This window comes from Pararge aegeria, chromosome 11 (genome assembly GCF_905163445.1).
Source record: "Pararge aegeria chromosome 11, ilParAegt1.1, whole genome shotgun sequence".
Lineage (NCBI taxonomy): Eukaryota > Metazoa > Arthropoda > Insecta > Lepidoptera > Nymphalidae > Pararge > Pararge aegeria.
Window position 1 is genome coordinate 4,608,468 of NC_053190.1, and position 19,322 is coordinate 4,627,789.

General features: G+C 36.1%; 3 protein-coding genes across 3 annotated transcripts; 1 reads left to right on the forward strand and 2 right to left on the reverse strand.

The window, feature by feature from the left end:
- Nucleotides 1-3,117: 3,117 nt before the first annotated feature.
- LOC120627732 (protein dpy-30 homolog) lies at nt 3,118-5,391 on the forward strand. The gene is made up of 2 exons (XM_039895756.1): nt 3,118-3,339; nt 4,389-5,391. Exons 1-2 carry the CDS (start codon nt 3,262-3,264, stop codon nt 4,638-4,640), a joined length of 330 nt encoding a protein of 109 aa, XP_039751690.1. The 5' UTR covers nt 3,118-3,261; the 3' UTR covers nt 4,641-5,391.
- A 1,659-nt stretch (nt 5,392-7,050) lies between these two features.
- Nucleotides 7,051-11,531, reverse strand: LOC120627380 (radial spoke head 1 homolog). The gene is made up of 5 exons (XM_039895374.1): nt 11,484-11,531; nt 9,804-9,954; nt 8,888-9,084; nt 7,844-8,129; nt 7,051-7,307 (listed from the first exon to the last, which is right to left on the reverse strand). Exons 1-5 carry the CDS (start codon nt 11,529-11,531, stop codon nt 7,051-7,053), a joined length of 939 nt encoding a protein of 312 aa, XP_039751308.1.
- Nucleotides 11,532-13,298: 1,767 nt separating this feature from the next.
- Nucleotides 13,299-16,378, reverse strand: LOC120627753 (coiled-coil domain-containing protein 85C-B). Its single transcript, XM_039895780.1, has one exon. The coding sequence runs from the start codon at nt 16,025-16,027 to the stop codon at nt 14,771-14,773; it is 1,257 nt and encodes a 418-aa protein (XP_039751714.1). The 5' UTR covers nt 16,028-16,378; the 3' UTR covers nt 13,299-14,770.
- Between the last annotated feature and the right edge of the window lie 2,944 nt (nt 16,379-19,322).

The window sequence follows — 19,322 nt, forward strand, 5'->3', positions numbered from 1 at the left end:
ATACGTCATCGCGGACATGATATATATTGTAAGGCCAAACTGCGACCTACAATTTGCGTCCCTAGCGGCGATAAAGTTTGCACCCAGTATAAGACCATTATGTTCGAGGCTTTTAAATTGTAGCCCGCGTTACGCTAAAATCATTAGGGCTAATCAGCTACACACAATACGATAAGAAAAACAAAAAAAAAAAACCTAATGCGACCATTAGTTTTTTGGTAAAAACCAGACGCCGATCTGCCCTCAATTCGAGTTTTAATATTAAATAATAATATGACTAACCTTTCTTTAACTAAAGGTATGTCTTTATAAGTAAAACCAATACCACAACCCCAGCTATCGTGGTTTTACTTAGTAAAAAAACCAAATGATAGATATGTAAAAACAGCCAATGAAGAACGAAAATGAGCTGATGTCAGATAAGAAGGCAAAAAGTCTGGAGACTACTAGAGGAATCCGAGGCAAACATTTACCTTTCACCAATCGATTCTCACTAAACAACCTAAATAACCTGAGTTGTTGACAAATCTTACCATAAGGCGTGGTATTTTGTTTTGTATTACCAGGTTTTTTATTTTTCGTATGCCTTACGTCGTAGACATTATCTAAGATCTGGTGAAATGTTTTTTTCTCTACGCATCAGCTAAATCATTAGGCATCCGACTTAAGCATTTTCTAGGTTTAGTGAAAACGGGCATAACCATTGTGCCATAGACAACTTATTCCTAACGCCTAGATTTTTTTATTGCTACTGTAAAGGTGTAGCAGCACAGATTAACGTATTTTTAGTTAACTAGATCCTTAACAGGACAAGTAACTCAGACAACAAATTGAATCTACAAGCTTTTGTATACAAAAAAATATATATTAGCAAGCCCAAAGTTACGAACTACTAAACCAAACCCTCTATTTAACTTTAAATTACATATTTTACTTGTCTTCCTGATTTCTGTTGAGTGTAGAGTGTAGACGAGTGTAGTGAGTGTATCATTATACAAGCTGTTTATCTTTTATTTTGTCCCGGTGACATTTGTACCTACCACGTAAAGAGCGCCATCTGTTGAAAATAATCCGAAGTTTCAATTCCCAAACAAAATTAACCATTTCGATTTCTTTCATTTTTAGACTGCTTTATTAAGTTTTTCCTAATTTTCTTTTTTCCCTTACAACCACCCCAATATTTAAGCTTCCAAATAAAAAAAAAACAATTATTTTATCGACTAGTTTCTTCTAGACACGCACGGTTAAATTATTGTTTGTAACCATACTGATATGACACTGTATTTGTCTTTGTTTGTTTGTCGGTTTTTAGATTAAAACTTTAAATTTGGCACATTTAAAGCCTGAATCCTAGAGTAAAAGTTCCCGCGAGATTTTTAAAAACGAAAATATCACGAACGAACGCGTGACAGATCATCACTTTCATCGTCATATTAACCCATTACCGGCCCACTACACGGCAGGAGAGAAGGGGTAAAAGCCGTAGTCCACCACGCTGGCCCAAATTCGAAATCTTTTTTATTAGTGGTATTATAGCAATAGCAACTATAAAATAAAAAATTACATAGGTATGTATTTCTTGTGTAGGTGGATACTTTCTATTTACCTAGTTATCTTCCGGATTCAGATTTCTGAAAGCGTCCTCATCCAAGCTGTACCTAGTTAAGTACATTTGTTTGAATACCGTCATTCATACCGTCAGTCATATTCAAAAATCTATAAATTATCTAGTAGGTACCAATCTTATCTACTTAATTTACTAAACATCTGATTTTCGACCTACTTAGTAGAAGGAGCTAAACCTACTATTCGCAATGTTCCATTTTACATGAAAAAAGCAAGAATAAGACAGGTGGGATCCGCGAAAGGAATTCATCTTAATGTCGTATCGCGAGTGACAACCATTAAAAGGGAGGCAAGTCTTCGACGCCCTAACTCCGATAGACTTCTGCCTACCGATAAGTATCTCTTGGATTCTCGGAATGTGTGACGATTGAATTTCGATACTCAAAAACAAGTCAGGAATGCGAGCGTGTATCAAATCTCGTACTAAGAATTTTTCTTAGTATCACAATAGAATAGATAACAAAAACATCATACTGTAAGATCGTACCAACACCATCCGGATAACGGATTCAATAATGCGCGAGTAAGAGTTTAGGGCCGACGTGATACGCTGCTTGCACCGATTAACTAGCCGTGCTGCAGTAGAGCCCATACATTCGCTGGACTTCCAAATCGTACCACACTAACAAGCGAAATGGCCATTGAACCTAAATTAATTATTTACCTACATGGAGTAGTATAGAAACGATGTGAGTGAATTGTATAGATAGTTTTATTTGGCATTTTAATGTAGGAACGCACTATGATTTTTAAAGAGAGTTATACCTAACTGGTTATGAAATTGAAAAAATAAATACTTGTAATTCAAAAACGTGTCTGGTGCCGTATAAATCGAAGTGCGTCCTTAGGTTTAAGTGCTTTTTTTTTAATAAAAGTTATTACATATTTACGTTTGAGTTTAATTTTGCTTACACTATTTTTGATAATTGTTAAAAAAATATTATTTAGAAAAGATAAAAAATCTATTACCTCTTACCATTCCGTATTTATAATATCGGTTGTGGTTTCAGTCACCGAATTGATAAATTATTTCTTCTTCTTTTTATATTCGAAAGAAACCAACAAACCTACTCTTTGATTCGAACTTTCAATGTTAGCGCCATTTACGGTAGTACATATACTTTTTTAAATAATTGAACTAATCTGGCTTATAGCATTTTAAAGATTTAGTGTAAATTGTAATGAATTTAAATGGCCGCATAGATATAAAACGTACAACATTATTTTTTGTGGATCTTTCAAAATCTGTAATATTGGGGAAGTAAAATATGCTGATTTGGAAAACTTTAATACCAAAAACGCAAAAAAAGAAGAAGAAATTTGTGCTCTTGAAAAAAGATTTTAATAAAAAAATATTTACAGATGGTTTAATTTTTCGAAATGGCAGCATTTGTCTATGGCAGCATCATAGATTGTACACTATACTAGGGCAGCATTTATCTTTACTGTGGCAGCACCGGATATCGCTTTCGTTTTGTTTAACGTGAAGTGTCATTGTCAAAGCGGTTTCAATACATTTGTGACCTGACAGATGTGACAGGTAAAACAAAAAATAGAATTAAGATAAACGCTTTCAGCGTTGTTTTAATCTCAAAATATTGGAAGTAGCGTATCTATTTATTAAATAAACTGCCGATGTCAACTACTTCTTTGGAAGGAAGCAGAGGTCCTAGAGAAGAACAAACGCCGTCCAAAATACCGGAATCAGTTAGGGTAAGAGTAGATACGACAATACGATTTTAACTCCTTTTCTGGATCAATTTATTGCTCCCCTGCATAAATTTACGATTACGAGTTCTTTTCTTATGGTAAGTGATGCCAAGTCCACTAGGTGGAAGCGACTCCTAACTGGAAGGGGTAGGGCAGTTTATCGAACCCATCGGTAATCCTATTCCATTACGTATAATATAAGGGTCCATCCAGGATATTTAGATTTTAATTATAACAGTATAAGACAAAATTTTTTTTTTTTATAAAGTTACCTGGTCAATTTTTAACCAGCCTTATTACTGAAACTTCAACAATACTTCTATGCTAATATTATAAATAGAAAATACTTTTTCTGACCATCCTTGCCAAAAGAAAGCTAAACTAGCTTTCTCGATAGAAACATAGGCTAAAATTACAGATCCTTAAGAAAATTTCAATATTGTAAATATTAATTTTATTTATTAAATATATACAATTATATTTTCCCTTTTTCAGGGGTAATAAGGTACTCATTATTACTTATAAAAAAAGTCTGGGACAATGTATATCTAATTATTATAGTTAAATCGCAATAAAGTCTAAATCCATCAGGGTTCTAGTTGTTGAACATTGATTTACATAAAACTAGCATTATACCTTTATGGTCTTACTAATAAACCTGGTATATAGTGACAGTTATGCAGTGTTGTGTCACAACTATTAATTAAATGTCTAGAGTGTGATACTACAAAACACTGATACTATTTGTATTATGCAAAATGTAACTGCCTGAATGCCAAGTGATATTATACCCATTGTTTTTGACATCATCTGTAGTATGTTTGTAGGCTAGTGTAATTCAGGGGTCATTGGTTTAAACATGTAATAGAAAAAAAAATCAAGTACTTCTGTACACACATAAGCAGTGATACAGTATTGAAATTATACACATCATTTTTATGCATTTAAATGAATGTGTGCACTACTTTTGTTTCAGCATAAAAATTCTCTCTAATTGCCATAATGCCTTATAATAATGGATTTCTTTTTTACATGCTTGTTAAATTTTTCAGAAAATCATATCAATGGAGAAAGAAAATGAGACTAACTCTAATCGCAAATCCAGAATTGATCTCAATGCATTGCCAACACGACAATACCTAGACCAAACAGTGGTTCCAATATTGCTTCAAGGTTTGTCAGCAGTGGCCAAGGAACGGCCACCCGAACCTATCAGCTTTTTAGCAGCTTATTTATTGAAAAATAAAAGTGCATATGAAAGTAATGGAGCAAATAATAATGCTCCAACTAATCCACAAACATAGAAGTATTTATAATTTAGAGAAATATAGACATTAAAATGTACACAAAACATAGAGACACAGTGATAGAGAAACACAGATTGGAAAACTGGAACCCAATTTAACAGAAATGAAGCTGATTGCAGTGGCAACCAAGCAGTTGTGCCTTCAGAGATCTGCAAAGTTTGACATCCGTGTAGTGTGTGCTTTCTAATATAATAGTTAAACAAGTTTCTTGGACACCTATAATGGTTTTCTAATTTAATATTTGTATCTTTTAACACAGTTATCTCTAAAGTGGTTTTGTTGGTTTCAGTTTTGTATTATATTTAAAATCTTAATATAAACATTGTAATCCAAAATATTCAGATGGCAGATTGAATACAGATGTCACATCCTTTCCATCCTCTTCCCTGTAAATGGCTATCCATAAAACACTACTAAATTCAATCTGCCAGCTGAAGATTTTATAATAGTCTTTGACAAATATCTAAAAGTATTCTTAGAATGTACAGAAGTTACCAACTATTGAAAATATGGCAGCATTTACTAATTTGTAATGCAGCTTTGTTTTTTTATATAATTGGAAATTTCCATGTGAAATAATATTTTGTCCCTTTTTATACAATTTCTGTATCAGCCAATTGTTATAATAATTAATACCTGCTTTAAGATTGTCTAGTATATACACTGTGTATTTGTATCCAGTTGAGAGACATGATACCAACATCCTAAACTTATTTATATAAAAATAAATAATATTCTTGACAATTTATATACTTTAATTTCATTCATTTCAAATAAATTAAAACTTTTTGACAGATCCTTATTTAATTGCTGTTAAGCACCATTATCGCATAACTCCAAGCGTTGCAATATAAGTAGCAGTAGAACTTTTTGTGACAGTTCCTGTCTGTTCCTGTCTGAAGGGCGTGGTTGGCATTGTTATTAAAGGCACATGTGGCTCAACAGTACGCCTGGTGGACTGGATGGACACCTTTCATGCCTTGCGGTGTTTCTCTGTTTATAGGCGAAGTTTTTATTTACCATCGGGATGGCTCCCAACTCATCGGGTCGTTGATCCGCCAATTATTACTATGAAGAAATACTATGAATGCAGTAAAAAAAACAGTCAATCATTTTAATGGATTAATATTAATGCAAATTTTAACGTGCGATGTAGCACTATGTGTGGTACCACACAACTTTTTTTCTCTGCTCCTCGAAATTTAGGTAAATATATCTACTTTTAGGAACCAGAGGTAAAATCTTAATAAAAAAAACAATCATGACTTCACACACATATATTTTTAATAGAAATTAAAGCAAGAGTTTCCACAGAACTAATAAAACCCAACTAATATATAATATAATAATAATAATTTCTCCAACACTACTTTACCTTTTCCGGATGGTTGATTAGGAGACGAAATCCCCTGACTGGATACGCTTTCTTTGGGGCTAGATGGCGATGTGTGTATTGTCAAAATGTTAACGTGTCCGCCTGCTAAAGCACGGGAGCATGCGTACTGCATTTATCCTTTTCCTGGAAAGATAATTGTCTCCTGCTAGCCGTGCTGGTTGATGACACTGGTAAATAGGTACTTTTTGTTGCCACCCCTAGTATGAAAAGATCACTAGATGATCGGCCTATATGCCATATCTCATACTTATTTTTCTAGAGACAAAAATAAACGACTTTCGTTGACTGTTTAAATCCTATGTATGGTAACAAACACTTATAACTGCTAAAAGAACTTTGCAGGACACAACGCAACAGCCTTGATAGCTAGATTTTGGGGCAATTTGTAGATTTAATTGACAACAGTGTCAACCTCTGGCAAGCTTGACATCCAATAGGTGCAGTATGCAGCGACCCTGCATTCAGAGTAGGCTGTGGGTTCGATGCCCACAACTAAATAATGTGTGTGTGATGACCATGAATGGTTTTCAGTATCTGGGTGGTTATCTGTATATTATAAGTATTTATGTATATTATATTCATAAAAATACCTAACAGTAGCTACCTACTACATCAGTACCTACTTATAAAACAAACTTCGCTTACTTTGGGGCTAGATGGCGATGTTTGTATTGTTCTATTGTATTTATTTATTTATAGACAAAAGCTACCAGTAGGTAGTATAGTATAGGTATGTACCTACGTATATATTCTGTGGATGTTTACCAATTTTGACTAGGGTAGCCCCAGAGCACGAAGATATTATAAAATTTAAAGGTGGAATACGTTTATAATCCTCGTCCTTTACGCATTTAAATAACGGGTAAGTATTATGAAATATGTTATACGTTGTATTCGGCAAATATACGGGGGGGGGGGGGGGTCTCGATTACCCAGATGCGCACTAGCGAAAGTTTTTTCGGCTGAATAATAGTACCTTCTTTGTAATATTGTTGTATGCTTCTCACAGAACTAATATTCTTTTGCCCGGGTGGTAGTCTGTGCGGTTTCCTCTAGGAACTGCTGGCGATGCAGCAGCCAGGAGTCGTTCTCGTCGTCACCCTCTTCCGCCGTGATTGTAGACGGCTCCAATCGCAGCACATCCGTCTCGATGCTCTCGTCGGTGAGAGATGGAACCGAGTCGTGAACTGGCAGGGGTACTGGTTCCGGAGGCAGGAACTCCGCCATATACGCCGTTACATTACGAGCTCGCCACACTGCTACTTTACCTACAATAAAGAAAATCTTTTAACTTATTTACCAAATTAAAAAAAAAGTGAGTTACTATGAGTTTGCCCTTGTTTGCAATCTCACCTGGTTCTCATCTCACGCATCTCACGTTAGGGTAGTCTTGTTATAACTCTTACAAAGCCTATCTAAAGTTTATAACTCTGAGATTTAAATAATTTAATATAATCTGCATACCCGGTGCATACCCGCTATGCACTCCACTGGCTTGTGGTATGTTTTGATGCAGACGATGGTTACTTTTTCCTTAGAATATAGGTGTCGCAATTTTATTGCTCTATTATTACTACTAGTGGCCGCCCAGGGATCAAAAATAAATAACTAGTATTCTACCCTCCTTCTCAATATAAACTTTAAGTGTGGGAAATTTCATACTTACTCCTTGCGCGCAAATTTTGTGATAAGTGATACAAAGTTTTTTCTACACGTATTAATATATATACAAGATACCAAAATAAACTTCTACTTAATATTATTACTTCTTAAAAAACTGTTAAACATGGTATGGAAAACTAACCCAGAGTTTCATCAATCTCAATTTCCTCTTCTCCTTCCTCCATTCTATCCTCCTTGGGAATCTTATCTCTATCTTCCTTCTCTTCCTCGCCTTCCCCGTATTCCTCAAAGTCCGGATCTTTCGTCAGCAGAAAAAAGCCGTGCTGCATACAGTTTGTGTCAAACACGAAGCAGCCAGGTCCCTTCGGCTTCCCTTTTAACCATGATCCATGGTATCGCACTCGTGGGTAAATAATTTGGCCTGGCCCTTCAATTGTACCCTCTACCCAAGTCCCCATAAACTTGATCTGAAAAGAATAACGGCAAAATAGGCAAAGTGCATCACAGGTTGGCAGCCTTCGAAGCTATAGCTTCTTATTTCGCGGGGGTTTCTTGTCACTACCACGGGGCCAGCTTAAACAAATCTGAGGCCCTAGGAATAACACCATGGAATACGGAAATATTTTTGGTGCTAGTGTGTGCTTACTTAAATTACTTACTATTTCTGTAAATTCAAAATGGCTGCCCAACTTTGAATGAGAATTATCAGTGATGTCGCCTAGGAATTTCTCTCTTGATGGAAAAGAAAGACACAATAATTACGTGGACCTGTCTACCCGTCCTGATTGCGTCGCTCATTTTATAAACATTTGTGATACCACCCTCCAAAACTACCCTAGTACGTCTGGATTTCCGGCCGTCTTACAACGTCAACATACCCTCAAACACAGAATTAAGAACATACAGAAACCGTGTACACGACTAATATTGAAGCAGCTAAAATCACTCCACTTTAGTAGTGTTTCTCGAACAGGCAGTTAGTTCCTTCATTCCATTCATCAGGTGACAGTAATTATTATACCTCTGACGTTCTAAACGTTTACCACAAAATGGGAAAATGAAAAGAAGTTTGTGAGCTAGCAACATTCCATGGGTGTGAAGTGATACGAGTGCGCGGCGTTTTCACTGTTTTTGGACACAATGCACTGCAAACTGTTTTGAAACTGATTTTGTATGTTTTTAATTCTTTGCCCTCATAATACGATTACCAAGACTTTCGCTTTACCTGATATTCAGCGAAGAAATACGTCCCCAAACCATGTCGTCTGCCCTTGAACCAGGCGCCTTCATAAATATCTCCGTTGGGGTAGTAGTAGGCACCGAACCCATGCTTCAGGTCATGCCTCCAGTCCCCTTCGTAGCGGGAGCCATCGGGGTATATCATGCTCCCCACCCCATACTTCATCGCTTTACGCCATTCACCTGAAATTATTCCCTACGGCACTTATAGGTGAGGTGTGGAGTTTTTTTTACATTAATGTCAATATTAACGTATTAAAGACCACGTAAACGTAGGTAGGTACCGGGTACGTCTTTGTCCCAAAGTTATATTATTAAATAAATAAATAAATATAAATAAATATAAGTACTACCACAACGGTAAGCGTCGTAGCTATGGGTACTAAGATGACTGATGAATATTTTTATGAACAATATACATAACACCCAGACAATAAAAAAAATTAATGTTCATCACACATACATTTATCAGTTGTTGGAATCGAACCCACAGCCTTTGACTAGAAAGCAGGGTCGCTGCCCACTGCGCCAATATGCCAACAAATACCCTTCTTGCAAGACACTGTGGAGTTGCGTCTAGAGGTAATGCAAGGGTAATATTTGACCTTATTGTCATTATATGCGACATTGTTATACTAGAAGTGAAAGTGAAGCGGTGATAGCCTAGTAATAAGGGCTCCGATTTCACTTAAACCTGCATGCCTGAGAGTTCTCCATAATGTTCTTTTAAACGTGTGGAGTCCACCAATCCGCACTGGGCCAGCGTGTCGGAGACCCGTGCCTTGTGGTGACCCGGTAATGGGTTGATATAATGATGAAGATTGTAACACTAGTAAGCTGTACTGCTACAAGTTACAAGTTGTTACTGTGTGTACAATAAAGAAAGTTGGACATAACATTACCTTCGTATCTCGCCCCGTTTTTGAAAACGTACAAGCCCTTTCCATTCCTCATGCCACGGCAATAGCAGCCCTGGTAATAGTCTCCATTCGGCAGCACTGCCCAGCCCTCACCGTGCCTCTCGCCATCAGCACTGCGACCGCCAAAGTAAATCTGAACAAGTATTACATTTGTTTTTTATACAACGTGTAACCGAATTACGAAATAAATTTGAGGGATGCATTAGAATGAAGTCCTTATGAAATACGAGTATACTAATGCATGCACTGTAAAAATATTAAATCACAAGAAGCATATTTTTTTTTTACCTACAAACTAATGCGAAACATTCTAAGTGTTAACTTATGACAACCGTATTGAAGATAAAAGACCGATACACGCGTTTAAATTTATCATGTGATGTTAGGGCTGTATCTGATTTATTTCAGTAAAACAATGACAGTGGTTTACTCAAAAACTATTAGGTTTTCGCTTTCACAGATAAGTCTCAGAGACAGTACATAATGTACCTCTAAAGCCTGTAAAGTATGATTTCGGTATTAATTTACACGTAAAGTAATAGTTGAGGGACCAAGCAGATGTTTAGAGGAAAACCATCGGCTTTAAACATAGCAACACTTCGCAGGACATGCAAGGACACACGCCCTTCATATAACCACCCTACGACCATCAACCTAAGGCGTAGGTCTCCAGCCTCATGTGCCTGTTATTACAACGGCAACCACACCCGTGAGACCGGCACAGTATTGCAATAATGCTGCTTAACGGCAGAAATAATCATACTGGTACTTCCCTGGACGAGCACTGTCACAAAAAGCTATACTACTACTTTAATATGTGTTATTGCTAACAAAACTTTTGCAGGCGCGTGCTGTGGCGTACAGATGTATAATAGCATAACATTTTGTAAGTATTATTGAGAAGTTATATCTATAAACACTCAACATAACATGGCGACCCTGCCTGTGTGCGATCGGGTTGCCGACGCGCTCTGATCGCCTAATAAATTAATCTCGCAACAAATTCCATTCGCTAAATAATGGCCTTATTACTCATGTATTTTGAACATTGACTATCAATCAATTCAATGTGTCGATATGATAAATATAATGAGGAAAACTTCATTAATCTTAATCCCACCACTGTTGAAAATTCGGCTTCCATGGAATTTTTAAGTCCACTAATCTGCATCGTGAGGAAATCGTGAGTTCTTCATAATGTTTTTAAAGGCGTGTGAAGTCCACCATTCGACATTAGGTGAGCGTGGTGGACTACGGCCCAGACGCGTCACACTTTAAGAGGAGACCCGTGCCTTGTAGTGTGCCGGTAATGGGTACATATAATGATGATAATCATGATGGAGTTTTTCAAATAACTAGACTGGTACTGTTGCAAGTTGCCTGAAACTTATTGATCAGTAGGAACCTGCAAGTTGCCTTTTCCAACTTATTGAGCAGTAGGAACTGGCGTGAATAATTAGAAATACAAACATACCATCTAGCTCTAGGTATTGCATACTCAGTAGTTCCGGTCTCGGTATAGCATATACTAAGTTATTACCACAACAATCAGCGAGAACAATTTCTCATACTGCTAATGAATTAAAACCTAGCTCTAGCTAGAGTATCAACTAAATAAATGTTAAAGGCAATTATCTAATAGGCAGGTAAGTATGTATTTACACCAATCGTGTCCTCATCTTCAGGGCCTTCACCTTTATCTTCAGCCATTGTTATTCAAATAATAAAACTAGCTAAAAATGTAAACACGAAGGCGCTAATAATAATTTTATGACAAGATTGCGTGACAGCATTGTTTGTTAAGTAATGACAATACAAAAGTAGGCATATTTAAAAAAAATAGATGAGTTCCTATTACATATAGTTTCAGAAACTTCTTAAAAAAACAAAAATCTTATTTTCTTCAGGTGATCTTTTGTTACGTAATAAGGACAATCAAACCAACAGAAACAGCTGCCGTGATCAAAAGAAAGGACTTTTTGTCATTTTTCTGAAACTATGCCTCTGACCTTTTGAAGATGCAGCACGGAAAGACACTCACTCGTAGCGTACAAATCACACGTAGTAATTTAGGATTAATGCTTGATCTCCGGTAAATAAGTAAAAAAATAAAAATAAAAACAATAATAATTATGTATTTTTAAGATTCATCAATAATAAATAAACACATCAATAACACACAACACACAGAAAACCGAGCAGATGGTTAAAGCTGGACAAATCGAAAAAAAAAAATTGAAGATGAGTTGGAATATTTTAGTATGGAGTCTGGCTTGTCTAATTTTAGTAAATAGTGGCAACACATATCATGAACACTCCATTTTTTCTTACTTGTCTTATTATGTAAACAATCATTCAACTACTTTCGGTGTAATCATTCAAATTCAAAATTTCTTTGTTCATGTAGGTCTATCAGGCACTTATGAATAATAATAATAGTTCTAAAAATATTAAAAGTAATAAAAGCATATACATATTTGTTTTCTTCTCTTTTTAAAACATACTTTAAACTGAAAAGTTATAAGTAGATTGTTTTCGTAATGAGACAAGGTAGAAAAAAATAGAGTCAATAGGAATATATACTAATGAATTGCAACAATACAAAAAATCATTATAAAATATAGCGTTATGGGTTTAATCTAGGAACAATGGGTTTATTATTACTCAGGTCCACTGTCATCCTAGACTGCATCCTCACTTATCACCAGATGAGATTTCAGTCGAGGGCTAACTTGTAGAGAAATAAAAAAATATTTTACGGCCTGTACGCTTTTAAAAAAAAGTTTGACTTGAATGAACTAAAAACAATACTTTAAAGAATCTAGTTAGTACTTACGTGTAATTTTAGTTTCAATTATATTTACTGATGGTACCACCAGTATAATTTTGATAGCTTATATTTCTTATATATTAAGTAATACGAATAAATTTAAAGACGAATATATTGAATGAGTAGATAATAGTAAAATTGAATTTAGTTTAGTCTAATGGCGAAGTGTATTATTAATTTATTATAGAAAATTAAGTTTCCTATGTAAATGACTTAGGTCTTTAAACCTAAACCTAAAATCTAACACTCTATGTGATGTTTGTATTGATCGCAAGTTGATTCATATATGCTTTTTGCATGACCGCTATTATTAAAAAAACAAAGCAAAAGGTGGGCCAGTTGATAAGCCAAATTATTTAAATTTCTTTTGTTTAATTGTCTGTGACTAGATATAGGCATTAATAGGTTACAAGGTTTATCTTCATGAAAAAGTTCTTAGCAGATCATTCTACTCTAAATTTTATACTAAGCCAAATAAGCTACCTCAAAGCTTCTTCTAAAACTAAATCAAAAAATTATATAAAAAATAATATTTCAAACATCTCAGGTTTAATTTAAAAAAAAGTTCAACGTACAAAAGTAATACTTATAAATTAATTTATAATTTATATGGTTTAGTTTATAGTAGTTACAAAGATAATTAGAAAAATAGCTCAGTTTAGGATTTTGAACAGCTTATAGTGTGATCACTGAGAACATCTACTGAGAAATTTTGTATGGGCATGTTCCCATGCTGCTGGCCATAAGCACCTTAGGAAGTTTCTAGACGGATTCTCCATAGTAAACTTGTACACCAAATTCATTAGGTCATTTTGACACCGTTTCATACATGGCTCTTCAATTTTTTTTCACTTTCAAGATCACAAAGAGTTGCGATAAGAACGTTATATAGAATTCCCAAGACATTTTATTATATTCCATACTCATTGGAAAGGGGGTGGCCACCCATAAAAAGTATCACTAATGTTCTATTTAGTACAAATGGAAGTTACTAACGTGCATTTAAATTTTCTGCAAAAAGTAACTAATAAAAATATTTGACAAACCTAACTAATAAAAGATGCCTATAATATAAAGACTTAAAGTAACATTTACACGTGTTACTTGTATTTATGTGTCCGTATGAACGTGTGTGTGAATTATTGTTTTTGTAGGACTGGGTCTGTAACCTATTTACTGTGCCATTGTAATCCCATTTGAACTTAAATGTAAACACAATTTACCATTGAGTTCATGTGTTAGTATCGTCAATTTGCACTAATATCAACTTAAATGTGTAATAATAGCAACTTTTTGTACCTTGTTGTTTATTTAAAAGTAGTAAGATACTACTATCAGGCATAAGTTTAGGAACAAAATTTTTAGTGGTACCTCTTTCCAACGAGCCTTGTTTAAACGCAATACGTGTTTAAATAAATTTGTATAATAAATAAGTAAAGATATGGACTTAGTAATCAATATTAATTGTTATAATGTATTTAATAAAAGTGGTCCAAATTACCTCGAAATCTAAAAAATACCTCTACTTTCAGACATTTCACATAATTGTACTTTTTGTGTAATATTAAGTCCAGCTCATTCAAACAACTGCCAATCACAGATTTTATAACTTACATTAGCCTCATTAAACCTAATGTCCGTCTTAAAATTTAATATAACAAAACTATAGGCATTATTATAATAATAGCTTACATTAAGGAATTATCATAGCACGGAACAATACTATGGCATTAGATCTTACAAGGTCGAAGCAATTTTAATTTATAACAAAAGCAACTGGAACAAAGATTATAACTCCATACACTTATTACTAATTTTGTACTTTAAGGTTTCATTTTTTGTCAAAATCTTTAGGCAACAAATTAGTTTGTTTCTGGCAAGCTAGTACGCGTTTCTTAACTATCAATAAAAGTTTATGATTAACAACTAAATGTTCAGTTACAAGGTACAACTGATTGATAAACAAGGCCGGTACCTAAGTCTGTAGGTCATGCGGTCGACTTCGCTCACCATGACCTCAATCGAGTTAAATTCCAATCAAATGGTGAATTTTAAACAGATTTCTTTCACTCCCTTGATTAACGACCTTTTTCTTGTCACACATCAACACCAATAATAATCAACGTGGCGGGGCTTGGGGTGGAGCCTCTTCTAATTTACCCCAAACTACGTTACACATTTCTCGCACTAGTGCCTGTTCACCAGAGTCTAAATCTGGTGCTGGCCTTCTTCTTTCTCTTTCTACTCTTTCTCTTACTTCTAATACTTGAAGAGCACGAACAACGGCTTCCGGTCTTTCATTATGTCCACTTCCCACACCCTTTTCTGCCTCTAAACGTCTTACTTTTTGCTCCAAATCTCGAACATACTGAACTGTACGCTCTGCCAGTTGCGGATGTGTCATAGACACCGTAGAAACAGGGGGTCGCGCTATCTCCTCGGCATTTGTGCCACTACTGCTGCCATCACCGTCGTCTCTTTCTCTCCCAGCAGTTCTTCCACAGTTAAGACACGTACTTCTCTCACGTTCTTCGTCGAGATAAAGGCACAATTCTTTTAATTCTAAATTATCTCTAATTAGCTCCTGCTGTTTGTCATCTAACTCCCGCAATTTACTCTGGTACGCTGATACCTCTTGTCGCATAACAGAAGCTGTATACCGACCAAATCTTTGCCATTCCCGCGCCAACTTCCTTCCTTTTTGTCGATCGTCATCCAAAAAACAGCACAGGTCACGAAGTTCTTGGTTATCTTCACTTAAACGTCGATTGGCCTCCTTTAATGCTTTTATTTCATCTAATAGTGTTTGAATTTGCCGCCTTTGGTCAGTTGGTTGCCTGGAGCCATCCGATTCAATACGCTTTGTGAACTTGAGCATGTCAGCAGATCGCCTATGAATTTGCTCTTCTTCTAAATTACGTTGCACACGTTGCGTGTCGTCGGCGCTTCTCGCCCGTGCCGTTGTCTCCACGGGCTCGTGAACAATTGCTTTCGTTATAATCTCACCTGGAGGTCTTAAAGCGCGGAGGGCAGCCGCCGGCACAGGGTATCCAATTGGGTAACCCTGGAGATATTTCACTTGCGGATAAGAGCCACTAGGATATAGTACAGGCATAGAACTTTGAATGCCCGCTGGATATTGTAATTTTGTGTGGTCTATATTATGTTTTACAGCGTTCGGAGGTTTAAACTCTTTAGCGGATGCGTCTGTAGTGGCTAGTTTCGAGCCCGCAGCGGCAGGTGGCGGCGGATGATAGCGCGGTGGAAAGTTGACCGGTTCCGGGCCCTGTTTACCTAGTTGTTGTTGTTTGTGTTTAGTGAATTCGCCTGAATTTTGCCTGATTGACATTGTCGTTGACACCAATTCGCGAATCATCGGCTCAGTCCCATCGGTCCGTGTTGATTTCTAGGCACATTTCCAAATCACGAGGATTGCGATCATACTATAGTTGTGGCAACATGGGTTCAACGGCTGGTCCTTGAATGAACGGAGGTGGGGAACGCTGCCGGCTGCGTAGGCTGTGGACCGTGGCATTCACACATTAATTTTATAGCTTCAGAGTTCACACTGCGGATTGAGTTTGTTATGTAGCGAGTTATGTTTACGATTGTTTCGCGATATGCATGTCGGTTTTGAGGTTGTATTAATGTTGTTTGCGGTAAACAGGTTACGATCGATGCTCGGTATGCATATGGCAAGAAAACACGGGCACGCGCGGGGCGCGAAGTTATGACTGGCTTCACGTTCACGATACCTGCGCCTGCGCAGTGCGCCGTCTACGAAGTCGAAGGCTTTCGCGGTGTCCCGCTCTACCGCACTCTCTCTTACCTGTGCACTCACACATGCGTAATGTAGGCATTCATTCAAACTGAACACATAGAAACTCTGAGCAAGACTATGATAGGCACGATTTCGCTGTTTTTTTTTGCTCTCACATTGTGATGCAACACACAAATATTTAATTCTTAACACCCAAATGCGTTTAGCAACTTACCAACCTGCCTACATTGTACCTTTCCATACAATACAATTAAAAAAATATATAACATCAAAATTCCTTATAACTGTTACTCTGTCTCAACGGACTGGTATACCTCATGAAAATTAAATAACTAATGTAATTTACGTACGTACTTAATATATTATTAGCCCCCGGGAATCCACTACTGAATTTGGTCGCTTTCGAAATAAACAGACTTTCACTTTAGTCGTAAAGATTATATTAAATAACATCGAGAATTTATAGCTCAAGTGGATTGTAGGACGTTCAATTTTAAACTATAAGGTTTAAACCAAGATTTTTCGTTTTTTGCAAGTATTTCTGATGTCAAATTCTGTTAATGAAATTATGCTGGATATATGTTCTATTATGTTGTTTTGTTACCAAAAACATATAAATTGTATCTCACTTGCGTCGTCCACTTCGGGAACCGATTAAGGATATAATATAACTGCCATACCCCAAACTGATTAACCCGTTACCATCGCAGCTATACCATATTTTCAGTGGCTTAGTGTAATACTTCATATGGTCGCTGTCTATGGTCCTCATAAGAAGGCTCAGAGTCACTCAGCGGGCGATGGAGAGAGCTATGCTCGCAATATCTCGGCGTGATCAAATCAGAAATGAAGAGATCCGTAGAATAATCAGAGTTACCGATATAGCTCACAAAGCTGAAGTGGCGATGGGAGTGGCACATAGCTCGGAGAACGGATGAACGTTGGGGTCCCAAAGTGCAGGAATGGCTGCCCCGCACTGGTAAGCGCAGCGTTGGTCGACCCCCAACGAGATGGACAGACGACATCAAGCGCGTCGCAGGCAGCCGCTGGACACAAGCGGCACAAAACCGTGGAATTTGTAACTCCCTTCAAAAGACCTATGCTGGACATAGGTCTTTTGAAGGTACGTATGACGTATGTGCCAGTGGACGTCTATCTATTTACATCATCATATAATCATATTCTATTGATATGATGATATGATGATGGATATTTATCAGTCGACATATATTTATTCATTTTATTGCAGTTAAGGTCAAAGTTCTAACTTGTAGTGGAATCAAAAACAAATCATAGGATTAGCGGAGAAAAATTTCCCAGTGGGAATAATGAAGTAGGTACTTATTTAAATAATTAAAAAAAAGGGGTGTATGTTTAACTAATTTTTTTTTTTTAATTTTATTTACAATTTCAATGTTGCTTGGAAACAAACTGCTTTCATCTCTTAACAAGATAGAATAATTATGGTTACTCAAATTATAAAATGTTTTTGTTGGAAAAGAGCGACTGCTGAGTTTCTCACCGGCTTTCTCGGCAGAATCTGCCTTCCGAACCTATGAGAGTCCGGCGGTAATGCGACTGAAAAGTTAAATAAGAATTTAAAAAAAAGCCAGATTTAATTTTTTTAAAATAGCTTACATTATGCCCATCATCAAAAACCAAGGTGACCAAGGTGGTCATAAAAAAATATGCCAAACCCAAAATAGCAGAGTGTCTTCAAGTTTGAAGAAGAACAGTTGTACCGAACTCACATAACTTGGGATAATTTTGTCGGGGGTTGCATATTACTTACTAAGTAGATTTTGTACGCTATTAAGGGGGCGGCCGTTGGCACCCCACGGAACCCTCAAAAATAAACCAACAACGCAGGAACCGCGGCGCAAAGCATTATTACATTTTACCAATACAATATTTCACAGTATCAGCGATTGCATTCACATAATGAAACCCCGTCTGAGTGGGACATGTACTCAGTGTTTCCTCAGTACCTGCTGTAGTCAGTAGCCTCCCACTGGTGTTGATACTTGCCGGCAAGGATGGCGCGTGTTTTGAACTCAATTATTGTGCTCGCGATATGTATTTGTGGTATGTAAAGTGATTTTTATATGCGGTGTTTATTTATATGGTTTTAAACGGATCTAATTGGACATTATTGATAAATAGAGTCTAAAGACGTGGAAGCGTACTGTCATAATTAAATTTAAAAAAATAACCGATTATTTTCAATACCGCTTACGGGATATAATTTCATACTATTTCAATTGTGCCAGCTATGGCAGTTATATCTCATACTTACCCATAATCGGTTTCAACGCGGCATCGCAAATCGCATAACTAGACACGGGCGATGCCTACCACCGGAAAAAAATATATAAAGGAAGGAAAAAAAATGACACAAAACAAAATAAAAATACATTTTCCATATGAATAAGTATTTAATTTTTAAACATAAATAAAAAGTAATAAGAAGAAAGAATGAATTTGAAAACATAATATAAGACAATATTGTTATCAAAGTAGCCATAAATGAACTAATTATAGAAGAATATTTATAGCAAGCCTGCAATAGCAGATTAATAAAAAATTATGTGAAATATTATATATCATGGAATTCCGCAAAGTAACGCCTGCTTCTATCCAATAAAGTGAAATAGTTTATTACGGTAAGTATCGCTGGAGCATTCTTAGGAGTATGCTATAACTACCTTGTTCAGAAGACACCGCAATAATATATTTGCTAGAATTGTGGGTCATAAAAAGTTGTTTTACAATACTTATAATACATTTCCTACACAATCTTCCAACGACAGTGTGCAAATCTTATCTGATTCTATTAGGTATTATTAAAATTAAAATAAACTAAGGAGAGAAGTTTACAAAAGTGAATTAA

Excerpts from the sequence above, each read along its gene's own strand:
- LOC120627732 (XM_039895756.1), top strand. The coding sequence starts at position 3,262 with ATGTCAACTACTTCTTTGGAAGGAAGCAGAGGTCCTAGAGAAGAACAA. Across the intron at positions 3,340-4,388 it reads AAATACCGGAATCAGTTAGG|AAAATCATATCAATGGAGAA; the intron begins GTAAGAGTAGAT and ends TAAATTTTTCAG.
- LOC120627380 (XM_039895374.1), bottom strand. The coding sequence starts at position 11,531 with ATGGCTGAAGATAAAGGTGAAGGCCCTGAAGATGAGGACACGATTGGT. Across the intron at positions 9,955-11,483 it reads AAGATGAGGACACGATTGGT|ATTTACTTTGGCGGTCGCAG; the intron begins GTAAATACATAC and ends ATACTTGTTCAG. Across the intron at positions 9,085-9,803 it reads AAACGGGGCGAGATACGAAG|GTGAATGGCGTAAAGCGATG; the intron begins GTAATGTTATGT and ends GAATAATTTCAG.
- LOC120627753 (XM_039895780.1), bottom strand. The coding sequence starts at position 16,027 with ATGATTCGCGAATTGGTGTCAACGACAATGTCAATCAGGCAAAATTCA.